Genomic DNA, 17,552 nt, shown 5'->3' on the forward strand with positions numbered 1-17,552 from the left:
AAGATTTAGTGGTAACTCACCTCGGACCGGTGGTGGTGGTGGTATATAAAAAGTAAAGGAATGGGCATGGCTGTGTTCTAACCAACTTTCCAACACTAAAACTTGAATTTCTCCTGATTTTCAAATGTCACTAAATATGATTTTTAATAATTTTAAACTACATACCAAGCAAGACAGTCTGCAAAACCTAAGAACTGTTTACAGTTTGCCAAATTTTGGTATAGATGAAACAAGATAGGACATTTGTTGGTACTCTTTGAAGATGGGTGATGGTATGTGGAGTTTCCTTATACTAGTTGACGTTTGCATATGGTTGGCATTTTTCATAATACAAGTTTTTACAACGTTTAGGTATACCAGAGGTGATTCATCTACGTGTCTTCCCATTCCATTTAGACTAGTATCTCCTGAAAGTTGTCTGTGTCTAGGAAATGCAGCCTTTGCTTTTTGTTTTCATGAAAAAGCAAAAACCCTTTGAAGCCTTTAGTATTGTCAAAATAATCCCTTCGGATCGGGCATTTCGCAACGTGGAAAGTAAAAAGCACAAACGTGATTAGGGGAAAAGGACTTTTGTTTTTGTTTTGTTTTCACATTAGTAAACGCGCCCAAGACCAAGCCCCTTTTTACACAAAATCAAGACGAAATCCCATTTAGTTAGCGCTCCAGGATTCTCCGCCCCCGGACGAATCCCGGAAATGACGCCGTCCGCCGAATGCTACCGTCCCCCGTAGTGGCGGGGCAAGAACGTCAGCACGTCGGTCAGCCTACACCGCCAGCCTGGGGACGACTCGCTGGAACGCCCCAGCTGGCGCCAGTCCCCGAATCTTCGGGAGCGCGGTCGACTGCGACTGCGCAGGAATGCTGGGGCGGGTCTTCAAGTCACCCGCCCCCTTCCAGCCTGTGCAGCCAATGAGCAGCTCCTGCCCCGGGGCCGGGTAAATCCTTAGAGGCCGGAGTGATTAGCCGAGAGGGCGGTCCCGCCCTTGGCTCCTCCAGGCCCTCGCTCCCCGCCTCGCGCCGTCCCCGCCCCGCCTCCCTCTCCCGCCCGCCTGTCCTGCTGCGAGGTGACACGGGGCTTCGGCTGGGGAAGGGGGCGAGGGAAGGAAGTTAGACGTCGGCCTGGCGGCCTTGGCGCAGCCCCCCACCCCATGTGAGCGCGGTGAGGGGAGCGGGTGTTGGGGACGAAGGGGCTGTGCGGCAGAAGTGGGAGGGCCCGGGGTGCGCCGTAGAGTCTGGGGCGGCGGTGAGGGGGCGAGGGGGACCCGGGTGTGTCCCAGTGCGGTCGGCCGGGCATGGATAGCGGGTCGGAGGATGCCGAGCTCGCGTCGCCCCATTTCCAGAGCTGCTCCTCGCAGCTTGGCACGCCTTAGGGTTGCCTCTGTTCTGGCTGGCTGGGATGCGAGGAGGCAATTTAAAGATCCCTGAAAACCCGGGGAGGGTCTGTGCGGCTCCTTTCTTCTTCCGGGATGGAGAGGGTGTGAGGCCAGGTGGGCTGGTCAACTTTCACTCTCCCAGACTGTTAAAATAAACAAACCAGGAATTCTTCACCCTCCTCCCCACGCCCTGCCCTGCGACTGAACGACAAACATTCCCAACAAGTTTTGAGAAGCAGACTAGAAAATTCTAAGGGATTCTTTGTCTTGGAAATACAGCACTACTGAGTGTGGCTTTATGTTTATAGAAAATAAACGAGTGGCAACAGGATGCATTTTGGGTTATGAGTACTCATCTTTCAGGATCTGCCCTAGGGAATTTTTTTTTTTTTTTAATTTATTTGACAGAGATCACAAGTAGGCAGAGAGGCGGTCAGAGAGAGGAGGAAGCAGGCTCCCTGCCGAGCAGAGAGCCCGATGCGGGGCTCGAGTCCAGGACCTTGGGATCATGATCTGGGCTGAAGGTAGAGGCTTCAACCCACTGAGCCACCCAGGCACCCCTGCCCTAGGGAATTCTGACTTGATGTTGGTGTGAAATACTGTGTTGGCCGCGATGTTTTCCTGAAGCACTAGTTTCAATGAACTCAACAAGAAAAGCTTAGCTGGTTGTTTGCAGGAAGTGAAGTAAATCATCTATAGTTCTGATAAATCTACATTTTAAAAAATGTGGTCTCTGTTTCTAGCAAACCTTTGCGTATTTTTCTCTTTCGCAGATTTATTTAATCGCCCAGCTACCACTGATGAAGATAAGTTGGAGTAACTGCTTGAACTGAATTTTATTGGCCAGAAGACAGCCCATTTGTTTCACTTATTTTTGTTTTCCCTGCTGCTTTGAGCTTTACTGTAACGGCTGAAAAACTTGGAGAATAAAGTGAACATGCTGTGGTCTTGAACACATTTTTTTTTTTTTTTTTTTTGGAGGAAAAATTAAAGTGCCAGAGTGAAAGCCAGAATGGCATCCAGAGAGAGGCTCTTTGAACTTTGGATGCTTTATTGTACAAAGGTAATTGCTTTCCTTTTTATTTCTAAGTTTTAAAATACTTTGTTATAAAATTTTGTGACTGGCCTTATTTTATTTAATGGAGTAGCATATTTTTATTCATAGTAGTGAGGTCAAATTTAAAAACATGGAGTTTTCTGTTTTCCACCTTTCTGGGTTTGAACACATACACAATACTGACAAATTTTTAAATCCTATAGGTATGGTTTTGGTATCTTTCTTTCTTTCTTTAACAGAGAGAGAGATCACAAGTAGGCAGAGAAGCAGGCAGAGAGAGTAGGGGGAGAAGCAGGCTCCCTGCTGAGCAGAGAGCCCAATGTGGGGCTCAGTCCCGGGACCCTGAGATCATGACCTGAGCCAAAGGCAGAGGCTTTAACCCTCTGAGCCACCCAGGCACCCCTGGTTTTGATATTTTTCTTAAGTGATCCCCAAATTATATGTGGTATTATGACCTTTGGAGAAAAATAAAATATTTGTTTATGTGTTTTTCTTTTTCTCCCACAAATTGGAGGTGGGATACAGATATTTTTATGAGAAGAGCATTTAGCATTTTTCCTATAATTAACCTTTTAATGGCTTAAAAAAGGTTATTCCTTATGTGAAAATGGTTATTGGTTTGAGGTGGTTACTATAAGTTTACTGCGATGATAGGACCTTCTCAGTGTTGTCTCATTTGAGTCACACAAAAATCCTGTGAGATGGGTTTTGTAATTATCCCCTTTTGCTGATACGAAAATTGATTCAGAGCTTAAATGGGCTATGAGAATCAGAACCACCTGAGTCAGGTCCATGCTTTTATCCATTATGACTCCTTAGTATATTTTATTTTTCCATTTTTTAAAAGGATTTTATTTATTTATTTGACAGACAGAGATCACAAGTAGACAGAGAGGCAGGCAGAGAGAGAGGAGTAAGCAGGCTCCCCGCTGGGATTATGACCTGATCTGAAGGCAGAGGCTTTAACCGACTGTGGCACCCCTATTTTCGCATTTAAAAGGAAATTTTTGTGTTTGTCTTTATGTGAATTTTTACACCTTAGTTTTTTTTTTTTTTTAATTTTTATTTTATTTATTTATTTGACAGAGAGAGATCACAAGTAGGCAGAGAAGCAGGCAGAGAGAGAGAGAGGAGGAGCTCCCTGCTGAGCAGAGAGCCAGATGCGGGACTCGATCCCAGGACCCTGAGATCATGACCCGAGCCGAAGGCAGCGGCTTAACCCACTGAGCCACCCAGGCGCCCCTACACCTTAGCTTTGATTTTGGGTTGTTGGGGGAGAAATATACTACTTAGAAACATGTTTTTCAAGAGAGGAGCTACATTAGTACTTTGAAGATATTGGTGAGAGTTAGAGAAGCATCTCTAATTTACTACTTGAGTTACTTTAAGTCTGGTGAAGTTCTCAGGTCTCAGCTTCTGTTTCTGCATTATCCCTCTGGGCTCCTTTTTTATTCAGCTTTTTAAAGAACAAGTTATTCTTTAACAAACGATCTCAGTTATCTCTAATACTAAATTTTAGAGATCACACTGGAATTTTCTTTGACTTCCTGGTTTGGCAGTTCTCAAAATTACTGAAGGACATCCACTTTGAAATGTTTGATATGGATTTTTAAAATAGCTTTTTAGTCTTGTGTAATTTAATGCCAGAAATGTCTTTTTAAAAATAGACCACTCTTCTAATAAAAAAGGAATTTAATTCACCACTTTTGAAAATAGTCACTAACACATGTCAGCCAAAAATTAAAATGCATTTTAGTATGAATGTCTGGTGGTCCATAAATGATTTATTTAAAAATACATTAAACTTAGTAGGTTTTACATTTTTAGGATGACAGAAGGTAAATGGCATTACATTGTCTTGTTCATTAATTATGTTGCTTGTAGGTGGAGATCTTGTTTTGTCATTGTGCTTATTGAAAAGTTGGTATGGGCACCTGGCTGGTTCAGCTGGTAGAGTGTGCAGCTCATGATCTCGGGGTTGTGAGTTTGAGCCCCGCATTGGGTGTAGAGATTACTTAAAAATAAAATCTTAGGGGCGCCTGGGTGGCTCAGTGGGTTAAGCCGCTGCCTTCGGCTCAGGTCATGATCGCAGGGTCCTGGGATCGAGTCCCGCATTGGGCTCTCTGCTGAGCAGAGAGCCTGCTTTCCTCTCTCTCTCTCTCTGCCTGCCTCTCTGCCTACTTGTGATCTCTGTCAAATAAATAAATAAAAAATCTTAAAAAAAAAAAAATAAAAAATAAAATCTTAAAAAAAAATAGTTTGTTGGCATACCCAGAGTTTTATTCTTGATAACTTAATATAAATATGAATCTTCACTCTTTTATGAAGATGTCTAAGTAAACAACGAAGACCCTTCATGGTCAAATTTTAAAGCCTATTTTTGGACAGGAAGATAAGTCACTCCCCCTTTTTTTTTATAAATCCATTTTTATGTTTAAGATTTAAATCAGTTGTGCACGTAATAAGATTTAAGATTTTTTTAAACTATTTTCAAAAATTGTTATTAAAATAATGATTTAATGTTTCATCAGTTTATGTATAAGCTTGTAAGCTAGGTAACAACTTTGTTTTCTACCAACACCTTGAATTCAAATAGTTTCCAAATATATATCCCAGGTTTAACACTTCTGCTCCCCTGTTGAGGATGATTACCAAATGCCCAGGTCCTTATACCCTAGGCTTATTGTTCTCATTCTAGCATTTTGTCTTTCAAAACACCTGCCTTTTTTTCCCACCTAACTTTAAATACCATTTTTAACACCTCTAATGGGCCATCAGTCTTCTTCAGGATTGCACAGATCTTTTAACTTAGCTCCAACTTGGACTTCTTTGTGGGCTTGTAATTGAGAAGTCAAGTTTTGGTTCTGTTCCTTTTTATTTTGTGACCTTGAGCAAGACTTACCTCTTTGGTCTCATTTTCTCATATTTCATTTAAGAGTGTGTGTGTGTGTGTTTAGGGAGAATGCTTGTTTAACTCACCCTTAAGATTTTCATTTGTTTTGACCTCGGAGTGAGGCGTATTTTGTCCTTAAGCTTGTGGATTGTCATATAGACCTTTTTAAGTTCATCCTTAAGCTTTTCCTTATGGAAAATTTCAAGTGGACATAAATAAAGAAGATAATCTAGTGTACACTTTTGTATCTGTCATCCTGTTTCGATTCATGTTCAGTAATGTTTTCAATAATCTACTACCCCTGCATTGTTTTAAATCCTAGACAACATAATCTTATCTAATAAGTATTTAAAAATATATCTATAAAACAAGAACTCTTCTTAAAAACAATCAGAATATGATAATTCTTTGAATCATCAAATACCTGGTCAGTATTCAAACTTTTCTGTAGTATCCTAAATTTATTTCCTGCTGTTTGTTTGATTTAGTATTTAAAGTATATACATCATATTTGTTGAAAATGTCTGTTAAATATTTTAACATGTCTGTTAAATATTTCTCCCTCACCATACTTTTTGTTCCTTCTGTTTATTTGTTGACAAAACCAGCTTTTGACTTTAGCATTTTCCTCAGTCTGGATTTTGCTGGTTACATCCTTGTTTTTTTCTCCTGGTGTCTGCAAACTAGCAGATCTAGAGACGTGGCTGATTGACATTCTATTTGGTGGGGGAAGCCTAGAATAATTTATAAGCGTCTCCGCTATCAGTGAGTTTTACCTACATGTATTGATTATTTCATTAGGAATTTGCAAAACTGTGATATTCCAATTCTGTCATTTCTTTATTGGCAGAACATACATAGACATGCATTCCCTTGTCAGCTGTTTGACAGTTCCTTGAAGGGAAGGCAGGCAGAATAAATATTTGATTCTTTCTCTTTGTTTTTCTTTTTTTTTTTTTTAAAGATTTTATTTATTTATTTGAGAGAGACAGTGAGAGAGAGCATGAGCGAGGAGAAGGTCAGAGAGCAAAGCAGACTCCCCATGGAGCTGGGAGCCCGATGAGGGACTCGATCCCGGGACTCCGGGATCATGACCTGAGCCGAAGGCAGTCGTCCAACCAACTGAGCCACCCAGGCGTCCCCTTTCTCTTTGTTTTAATAACTGGATTTATTAGCATCCCCCAAGGTGACCACTTATCTTTCTTAAGTATCAAGTTGATCTTTTTTTTTTTTTTTAAAGATTTTATTTATTTATTGGAAAGAGAGCGAGAGGGAGAGAGCACAAGCAGGGGGAGTGGCAGGCAGAGGGAGAGGGAGAAGCAGGCTCCCAGTTGAGCAGGGAGCACAATGTGGGGTTCATCCCAGGATCCTGACCTGAGCCGAAGACAGACTCTTAACTGACCCAGGTGCCCCTCAAGTTCATCTTTAATGATTAAAATTTAAATATTGTCTACCATTTTGCTGCCCTGGTTAGTGTGCTATACATACCAAACATCGTATACATACCAGATAAAGAACATGACTTTGGAAAATTTTCTAAAGTCTGCCTGGGTGGCTCAGTGGGTTAAGCCGCTGCCTTCGGCTCAGGTCATGATCTCAGGGTCCTGGGATCGAGTTCCGCATCGGGCTCTCTGCTCGGCGGGGAGCCTGCTTCCTCCTCTCTCTCTCTGCCTGCCTCTCTGCCTACTTGTGATCTCTCTCTGTCAAATAAATAAATAAAATCTTTAAAAAAAAAAAAAAAAGTCTGCTCTAGAGTGGTAAGGTTAGGACATCCTCCGTATTTGCCACAGTGATAACCTGCATAGGTATTCCGCAGTTTATTAGTCATAGATCAATATTAAGATACTGTTCTAGGGTTTTTGTGTAATGTAATATTTTAAAAGTTACCACTTAGAAATGTAAAATTTTAGTACGTGTTTAAATAGGGTAATATCAGAAATAGTCCTTGGGTCATACTGTTTAGGTAGGCAAAAGAAAAGAGAATATATAAATATGTTTTCTGTTAGTCTGGGTTTGGTTGTAAGCCTAAATGCTAGTGATTAAAGGCTTTCAAGTACAATTAAAATAAATTACTGGTTTCAGTTTTTAGCAGGTGGCTTCCCACATATTAAACTTGATATTTAAAAATTGGGGTAAAACACTTGGCTATTTGTTTTTCTCTTTTTTTTCTTTCTTTTTTTTTTTTTTTAAGATTGATTTATTTATTTGACAGAGAGAGAGAGATCACAAGTAGGCAGAGAGGCAGGCAGGGGTGGTGGTGGGGGAGCAGGCTCCCTGCTGAGCAGAGAGCCTGATGTGGGGCTTGATCCTAGGACCCTGAGATCATGACCTGAGCTGAAGGCAGAGGCTTAACCCACTGAGCCACCCAGGCACCCGTTGGCTATTTTTTTTTCTAACCAAACTTTTCAGGTCTGATTTTTCGCTTTCTTCTTCTAGGAGTAGAAATTAATTGCATTGTTAGAAACATGCATCTTCTTAGTGGCTTATTTATTAATGTCATGTAGTTATTATTACATAATGTAGGAAGGATGATTTCTGAACACCCAGCATTCCTATGTTCTACAGATAATTTCACTAGATTATGTAGTCTGAACTTTTCTTACCTCCAAACGGTTATACCCACCCAGGATCAAGGATTTCATTAACAGTGCATTTCATATAGCTCTTATAAGTTAAACATTAATTTGAACAGGTTTAATCATGTATCTGTATTTTAGTTTAGTACTTAACTATTTCTTGTCTGAGCATGTTTTTCTTAAGTTTTGAAGACAAATTGATTTACATTTCAATTCATATTATCTGTAGTAGGCACCATGTTATTCCCTGTATCCTTTGACTTTTTTTTACATAATGTGCTTATGGTAAGAGAGAGAGTGCTGAGAACAGTTTTCATCTCTATATTATCATACAACTTTTTGGAATTCATGTATTATAACTAGCAAGACATACATGTATCATAAAATCCTTCTCTCAACTCCCCTTGGATAGATTAGGATATATTTCTGTTTCACACTTAGCCTTTTGGGAGTGCTTTAGCTGATCCCCAGAATACGCAAAAGAGAAACTGAGCTTCTCAAATTCTTAGATAAGATTAAGTTATTTTTGTTCCATGTAGTGGAAAGTATCAAATGCATGAACTCACTAAAAAGATACAGGGTGATTCAGAAGCATCATGACATTTGAAATGTGGCAATGTGGGTTGAAAATTTATGGTTCATTTTGGTCATTTGCTTTTTTTTTTTTTTTTGATACTCATTTTACACTAAAAAGTTTTGTGAAGCTACAGAATTAGAGCCAAGATTTAGTCCCAGTTTTGCTTCTGAGCTTAAGGAAGGACCTGACAAGAGGGTTACATAATTTCTTCATGTTAACAGTTTTCTCATCTGTGAAATGGAAAGAAATAACTATTTTTGCATCTCAGGGTTATTGAGAAAAGATGAATTGATTATATTAAATGCACTGTAAGGCTACGAAATATAAAATGTTATCTTTGTTAGTTTTGAAATACATGTATGAACTGGAGAGTATCATTATTTCCATTTTGCCTTTATTTAATATTATAGAACAATATTAAAATCTTTTTATCTAGTGATGAAGCAGTGCTCATCAGTGTCTTAATTTTTTTTTTAAGATTTTATTTATTTGACAGACAGAGATCACAAGTAGGCAGAGGGGCAGGCAGAGAGAGAAAGAAGCAGGCTCCCTGCTGAGTAGAGAACCCGATGTGGGGCTCAATCCCAGGACTCTGGGATCATGACCTGAGCTGAAGGCAGAGGCTTTAACCCACCAACCCACCCAGGTGCCCCTCATCAGTGTCTTAATTTTTAATCTGTTTTTATTTTTCTTTTAAGCATAGTGCTTAATTATCCTAATAAAGAGATTTTTTTTTTTACTCTAAACCAAGTTTGTTTTGGACCTTGGTGATGCTCCATTTCCTGCTGTTGCCCTTTGTCCTGCTAAATCTGGAATATGACTGAAATAGATAGTTTTGCAATGAGCTCAGAGTAAACTTCCTTTTCAGAATAAAAGTTTTGCTTCATAAAGAAAATAGAATTTAGAGTTGTTTTATGCAGATAAAAAGGCAAGTAGCTCTTTTTTAAGTGTAGATTTGGAAAAAATGGGATGAACATAAACTCTTCCAATGAGAAAATTATAATTTAATTATAATCCAAAGTGAAGCTTTTAGTAAGATGCCTCAATATACATCAGCCCTTATAATTTAACCTATATTTAATAAGTCTCTGGTATGTGTAAAATAGAAAATGGCTCTTAATTTTCTGTGGCTTAATAATGACTTTGTATATAAGGGAAGTAAAGTTTGACTTGAAGCAAAACAAAAAAATTGCTTAGCAGCTCAGTAGTAGTGGTTAACCTGTTTATGTTAGGGTTAGATGTGAAAGCAAGAAATGAATATTTTATATCAATAAACATGGAAGTAGCCTTTAGGAAAGGAATATTACCTTTGTGGTTTGACTTGAGGAGCCCATGCACCACTTGAAAAAGTTGTTAAGATGCATGAATATTTTGGGGCACCTGGGTGGCTCAGTGGGTTAGGCCGCTGCCTTCGACTCGGGTCATGATCTCAGGGTCCTGGGATCGAGTCCCACGTCGGGCTCTCTGCTCAGCAGGGAGCCTGCTTCCCTCTTTCTCTCTCTCTGCCTGCCTCTCTGTCTACTGTGATCTCTCTCTGTCAAATAAATAAATAAAATCTTTAAAAAAAAAAAAAGATGCATGAATATTTCTTACTTATTTTTTTGAGTATCAAAATTTGAACTTCCCTGGTAGAAAGTAGAATTGATAGCACTTAATTGTGTAGATAGGAGCATGAGTGAAAAATAATAGGCTAAAATAATTCTCAGTTTTTTTCTTGGTAGATTCAGGTTTATTGGCAATTACTGAAGAGTTATATGGAAGTAAGAAGAGAAGGAGGTCATAGGGAGCCCTGAGGAACATTATCATTTAAGAAGAGGAGAGAAGAGTTTGTAAAGGGTTTATATAGGAGGAGAACCAGGAGTGAGTAGTTGCATCAAGTAGAGGGCTTTTATAAAGAAGGGACTAGTCAATATTGTCAAATTCAGTATGGCAATAAAGAAAAGCATTATGGAACATATATTGGAATGGATAGTTAAGAGATTATTGTTGGGGTGCCTGGGTGGCACAGACTCTTGGCTCAGGTAGTGATCTCAGTGTTGTGAGACTGAACCCCACATGGGGGCTCTGTGCTCAGTGAGGAGTCTGCTTCCCTTCCTCTCCCTCTATCCCTCTCCCCACCTCCCCATGCCTTCTCTTTCTCTCTCTCTCTCTCAAATAAATACTTTTTAAAAAAGAGATTATTATTGGCTTTAGCCAAGTAATTCTAAAACAAGTGGGAAAAATGTTAAAAATACAAATCCCCTCTTCATTAATTTTTAAATTAAATGTAGCAGGCTTAAAATGACTGCCAGACTGCTGCTTTTAAGGTTTGAAAAATGTTAATTTTGATTTTTGTACTTCTCTGGCCAAGGGACCTTTATTGCTGTCTGTACCACACTTTGTATCTGTAATTTGAAAAATGTAGCTCTACAAATTGAAAAGTCACTGATGTTCGTTGGTAGCAGTGCAAATGTGGCCACTGAAATTGAGGACTAGTTACAAGGTAGTCCACTTTAATATACTTAAATTAATTTGAAATTAATAGAAATGTGAATACAAACTTCACAAACTTTTATATGAAACCTGTGGACTCAGAAATATTTCCAATAATCCCAGGGTTCTTGGACATGTTTTAGGAAACCTTGATCAGTATTGACACGTTGTTGCTACCTTACCTTTTCTATAGCTTCCTTTCCCTATTGCAAAATTACTTGGCAGGTTTATTACAAGGGGGTGAAATTTGGGATCAAGAATCTAGTCCACCACTTTCTGATTTCTTGGTTACAGTTATTCATAACTTTCCCACATACAAAATCTGCTTTATCTCCATTTTAAGAATTCCAGAAGTCTCGGGCGCCTGGGTGGCTCAGTGGGTTAAGCCGCTGCCTTCGGCTCAGGTCATGATCTCAGGGTCCTGGGATCGAGTCCCGCATCGGGCTCTCTGCTCTGCAGGGAGCCTGCTTCCTCCTCTCTCTCTCTCTGCCTGCCTCTCTGGCTACTTGTAATCTCTCTCTGTCAAATAAATAAATAAATAAATAAATCTTTAAAAAAAAAAAAAAAAGAATTCCAGAAGTCTCATCCAATCATGGAATTAGTTGAAACCCAAGATCTTATAATATGTATTACAGGTCTAGTTGTGGTTTTTATTGATACTGAGACCTGTGACCTCAGAAGATACTGTTGGTATCTGGCCCCGATCAACCCAACATACTGTAGTAACTGGAATAGGAATGCCCCAATAAAGACTCTTGAAACAACAGAAAGAATGGGAGGCATATAGGAGGCTTTGGTCCACAGCAATTCTGAAAACTGGGCAAATGTGTCCTGGTCTCTTTACTTTCAGAGAAGGAATGTTCCCATGGTTCTGTTCTTGGGTGTAGTTGCACAGGCCACTGTTCTTTATTACTCTTGGCTCCATATTCTTAGATGTTCTTTTGGTACATCTGAGGAGGGCACTGGAGACCATACTTTCTTATGACTGAACAACTCACCTGGCTTCCTGCGTACAGAAAGTCCCCTATAGAAAATGGGAAGTCCACTTTCTAATTCTTCTGCCTTCACTTATTTTCTCTTGTCTTAGAAACTACATTGTCTAGTAACTCCAGCATGATGTTCTGTAGTATTTGGAACAAGAGACGTATTTGTCTTCCCCTTCACTTCAGCGGGGAAAAATGCTGGTGTTCCCTGTTAGGTTAGCTTCAGGCATTGGGACTAAGACCTGTAATGTATTGTTCCTCTAACTCATGGATCAGATTTATGGTAGGTAAATGATAGATGTTTTACTTTATTCATTTTTTTCTTAGGTATACTATTGATACTTCTAATGCAGGTTTGCTACTTTTACAATATATTATAAAACTACTTAGAATAGTTTTATGTGTGTACTTGTTAAGATGTGGATAATTAGACTATTCCTAAGTTCCAGAAAAATACTAAAGTTGAAAAAGTTATGAAAAAATCATAACTTACTTTAATCTTTGGTAGTTAGTGGTTGCCATTTTAAATATTCTCTTTTATTAGAATCATTATTAATTGTAAGTAGGTACATTTGGAATCAGGCACTGCACTTAATTCTTAGTAGTCCTTCATTTTAAAATAGGTAAAATATAATGCTTATAGTTCAAAGTTTATTGCCCTGTAGTATATGAATTTAAGTGTTTGACCTACCTAACTTGCTTTTTCTGTTTATACCTAGAGGTTTTGACAAACTTTTGATTTATTTTATGAAAATGGTATTTATTTTTTCAGAAAAATTTATTCTGGTCATTCAGAATCTACTGAAATGACTGGTATCTGCCATAACTGTAAATCAGTTTCTTTGATGTGGTCAGAATTCAGACAGGAGTTAGCAACACTCATTTCCTCCTCATTTCCTTAGCTTTTACCAAAAAAAAAAATGGAAGTCACCTTGTTTCTTTTTCAATAAGGAAAATGAGGAACTCTGCTCTTAAATATATTTAATGTGTCCTATACTGTTTTTTTAAATCTTTTTTTTTTTTTTAGTAAAATGTGTGTGCATGGGCCAGCAATGGTGCTGGGGAGATGGGGAGGAAGAGGGGCAGAGAGATGGAGAGAGAGAGAGAGACTCTTAAGCAAGCTCCACACCCAGCACCAAGCTCAACGTGGGGCTCAGTCTCACAACTCTGAGATTGGGACCTGAGCTTAAATCAAGAAACAGACACTTAACTGGTTGAGCTACTATACTGTCTTTTAAAATATTCAGAGTAGGGGCGCCTGGGTGGCTCAGTGGGTTAAGCCTCTGCCTTCAGCTCAGGTCATGATCTCAGGGTCCTGGGATCGAGTCCCGCATGGGGCTCTCTGCTCAGCAGGGAGCCTGCTTCCTTCTCTCTCTGCCTGCCTCTCCGTCTACTTGTGATTTCTCTCTGTCAAATAAATAAATAAATCTTTAAAAAAAATATTCAAAGTAATGTCTTCTTATCTATATCTAAGGCATATCAACCTTTTCTCTTTCTTTGTTTTTTAAATTAATTTTTTTTGTTTTTTAATTAATAGTAATGTATTATTTGTTTCAGGCATACAGCTCTGTGATTTATCAGTCTTACCCAACACCCAGCGTTTACCACAACACATACCCTCCCCAATGTCCCATTACCCAGCCACCCCATCCCCCATCCCCCTCCCCTCTGTAACCCTCAGTTTGTTTCCTAAGATTAAGAGGCCTGGGTGGCTCAGTTGGTTAAGCAGCTGCCTTCGGCTCAGGTCATGATCCCAGCGTCCTGGGATCAAGTCCCACATCGGGCTCCTTGCTCGGCGGGGAGCCTGGGATCAAGTCCCACATCGGGCTCCTTGCTCGGCGGGGAGCCTGCTTCTCCCTCTGCCTCTGCCTGCCTCTCTGTCTGCCTGTGCTCGCTCTCTCTCTGACAAATAAATAAATAGAATCTTTAAAAAAAAAAAAAAAAAAAAGAGGCCTTATGGTTTGTCTCCCTCTCTGGTTTCATCTTGTTTTCATTTTTTCTTGTCTTCCCCTATGATTCTCTGTTTTGTTTCTTAAATTACAAATATCAGTGAGATAATATGATAATTGTCTTTCTCTGATTGATGTGTTTTGCTTATAATAATACCCTCTGGTTCCATTCACCTTGTTGCAAATGGCAAGATTTCGTTTTTTTGATGGCTGAGTAGTATTCCATTGTGATATATACCACATCTTCTATATCCATTTATCAGTTGATGGACATCTGGGCTCTTTCCCTAGTTTGCCTATTGTGGACATTGCTGCTATAAATATTGGGGTACAGGTGCCCCTTTAGATCACTACCTTTCTATCTTTGGGGTAAATACCTGGTAGTGCAATTGCAGGGTCATAGGGTAGAGCTATTTTCAACTTCTTGAGGAACCTCCATACTGTTTTCCAGAGTGGCTGCACCAGCTTGTATTCCCACCAGCAGTGAAGGAGGGTTCCGTTTTCTCTGCATCCTCACCAACATCTGTAGTTTCCTGATTCTTTAATTTTAGCCATTCTGACTGGTGTGAGGTGGTATCTCATTGTGGTTTTGATTGTATTTCCCTAATGCCGAGTGATGTTGAGCACTTTTTCATGTGTCTTTTGGCCATTTGGATGTCTTCTTTGCAGAAATATCTGTTCATGTCTTCTGTCCATTTCTTGATTGGATTATTTGTTCTTTGGGTGTTTCAACATTTTAATTTATGTCTTGTGACTTAAATTCAAACTGAGAGTTGTCTATTCACATTGAACCAAATCATTAACTGATTGATACGTCTCTCAAAAAAGATTACAATTTGCCTCTAAAAAAAATTCAGTTTTGTTTGATATATTTGTCAAATTATTTTTCATGACATTAAAACATTTGAATAGTAGGAAAGATAAGTACTATTTTAATTTATGATATCATTGTGAGGTGAATTTATACTTTTTTATTGAGCAATTTTGACTTAGGATTTTTGTCAAAATACAATACTTAAATAAGTTTAAATAAAAATTTCAATTTTCAAGTGAATGAGTTGGCATAAAAATACATAAATTTTCTAATTTAGATTTATGTTCTAAGGAAAGTAGTGTTTTATGTTAGAATTAAAATTTTTTAAATTTAAGATACAATTAGTTATAGAAAATACAGACATGCTGAAAGTAAAAATTTCATTTTTCAGAGATTTTCAGTTCAAGTACTTTATGGGTGTCTATAAATTAATTACCTTTACCACTACGAATCATTAAGATACTAAATATGAAAAACTTCAACCTGACATGAAACTTTAACTTTAAGCTTTTAAGCTCCAGTTAAAAAGTATCAGTGTTATATTTAGTTAATACATTCACAATGGTAGGCTTTTCTTAAAAGAATTCACTGTAGGTAGGGGTGCCTGATTGGCTCAGTTGTAAGAGTATGCAACTCTTGATCTCAGGGTCTTGAATTTGAGCTCCATGTTGGGTATAGAGATTACTAAAAAAAAAAAATAAATAAACTTAAGAAAACCTTAAAAAAACAAACAAACAGAATTCAGGGACTCCTGGGTGGCTCAGTCCATTTAGCATCTTTGGCTTAGGTCATGTTTCTAGAGTCCTGGGATCATGTGCTGCATCAGGCTTCTTGCTTAGCAGGGAGTCTGCTTCTCCCTCTGCCTGCTGTTCCCCCTGCTTGTGTGCTCTCTGTCAAATAAATGAATAAATGAAATCTTAAAAGAAAAAAAATATTTTATTTTTTATTTTTTTATTTTATTTATTTGACATAGAGAGGCAATGAGAGAGAGAGAGAGAGAGAGGGAGGGAGCACAAGCAGGAGGAGCAACAGAGGGAGAGGGAGAAGCAGGTGCAGGCTCTCCACTGAGCAAGGAGCCTGAAGTGGGGCTTGATCCCAGGACCCTGAGATCATGACCCAAGTGGAATGCAGACGCTTAAGGACTGAACCACCCAGGTGCCCCAAATAAATAAAATCTTTAAAAAAAAAAAAAAGAAAAGGATTCACTGTAGTCCAATTCAACTAGTTATTGGGTGCCTACTGTATACAGATGGTATTTACTGTCATACCTTGAATTGTGTATTTTTCTCTTTTTAAAATTTTTTAAACTAGCTTTTTTTAGAGCAGTTTTAGGTTCATAGCAAAATTGAACAGAAAGTACAGAGAGTTCCTTTGTATTTCCTGTCCTTACATATGTACAGCCTTTCCTGCTATTAGCATCCCATACCACTGCGGTACATTTGATCACTTGACTGCCTTTCCAAAAACACCTGATGTCAGACATTTCTTTACCTGTCTACCGTGTGTGAAACTCCAAGCTGAACACAAAATTAATGCAGCAAGTCATGTTTTACCTAACATTAAAACATTCCAGATACTGGCTTTTCAAGTCTTGCTAAGTTTAGCCGAATTTTCTGCACTACGTTTATCAAACCTGGAACTTAATTATCTGAACAACGGGTTTGGTTTTTTTCCCCCTTAATTTAAGAAATACAGGGACGCCTGGGTGGCTTAGTTGAGCATGTCTCAGGTCATAATCCCAGGGTCCTGGGATCAGGCTCCTTGCTCAGTGGGGGGTCTGCTTCTCCCTCTGCCGGCTGCTCCACTGATTGTTCTTTCTCTCTCTCCCTTTGACAAAGGAGTAAGTACAATCTTAAAAAATAAATAAATAAATAAATAGAATAAAAATAAAGATATACCTAAAGTAAAATTTGAAATCTTCTCTCTAGGGATTGGTGTATTCTACGCCTAATTTTTTTATCTAGACCTCTGTTTGAATGTTGCTTTTTCATTTATATTAAAATGACCTCCAAACCTTTTAAGATGTGACACACTTTCTTTTCATCAAAATTTTGTCCCTTTTATCTATTTAATTGACTGACTTCATCTCCAAATAGTGAGTTAACCATTTAGATTGGGGGCTTAGATGTGAGACCTTAGGGAAGGTGAATGAAGTCATCATGGATTACTTAAGGAGATAGCATTTGGTCAAGGTTTTAAAGAATGAATAGTAGTTTAGTAGCCACAGAATATGTTCCAGACTCATAGAAATCCTGACCAAAGGTATGAAGGATAAGTGACCTTACTTTAGACTTTACTTTTGGTAATAAATTAGTCTAGGTTGTTAGACCAACCCTTCTGAAAATCATTTATGATTCTGAATAAAATTAAGAAATATCTTAATGTCATTGAGAAGCTGGCAAGATGATGGTGAGGCATTATGAGGCTATATCTTAGTGAAAACAGGAAGTTAGGTAGATGGAGAATAAAGCTACCTTTCCTGGCGAACTTGATCTTTTGTGTTTTCGTGTCTTGTGGATGGAAGGAAGAAATCAAAGGTAAGGGACTAATCAGAGTGAGAAGTCTAATAGATTTTTCCATTATGACCCCTAAAAGAATATACCCGTGGGGTAAAGGTCAAGTGAAAACAAACCCACCTGACTCTTTGATCTTCACTTGGGGATTCCAGGAGAAAAGGACTGTGTTAACAGAGCCAAACGGTAAAAAGTCCCTGAGAGGATGAGACCACCAGTTGATTCTTTCATGAATTTGCAAATCAAATTTCCCTTTCATTGTAGGGAAAAGTCCAAAAGCCCTAGGTCTTGCAGACTAGTCTGCGGCTTGGTAAAAGCAAACGCAGTCCTTCTGGAAGAAGAAAT

The 17,552-nt window shown here is 38.8% G+C and overlaps 1 protein-coding gene across 4 annotated transcripts in view; it reads left to right on the forward strand.

The window, feature by feature from the left end:
* Positions 1-1,037: 1,037 nt before the first annotated feature.
* NBEAL1 (neurobeachin like 1) overlaps positions 1,038-17,552 on the forward strand; it is a 207,302-nt gene continuing 190,787 nt past the window's right edge. For all 4 annotated transcript variants that reach the window (XM_044241352.1, XM_044241354.1, XM_044241350.1 and 1 more), the window contains exons 1-2: positions 1,038-1,150; positions 2,147-2,436. In XM_044241352.1, the coding sequence (XP_044097287.1) occupies positions 2,386-2,436 (51 nt within the window). In that variant the 5' untranslated portion in view covers positions 1,038-1,150; positions 2,147-2,385. The remainder of the gene's footprint in view (positions 1,151-2,146; positions 2,437-17,552) is intronic.

Source organism: Neovison vison, chromosome 3 (genome assembly GCF_020171115.1).
Source record: "Neovison vison isolate M4711 chromosome 3, ASM_NN_V1, whole genome shotgun sequence".
NCBI classification, from domain to species: Eukaryota; Metazoa; Chordata; class Mammalia; order Carnivora; family Mustelidae; genus Neogale; species Neogale vison.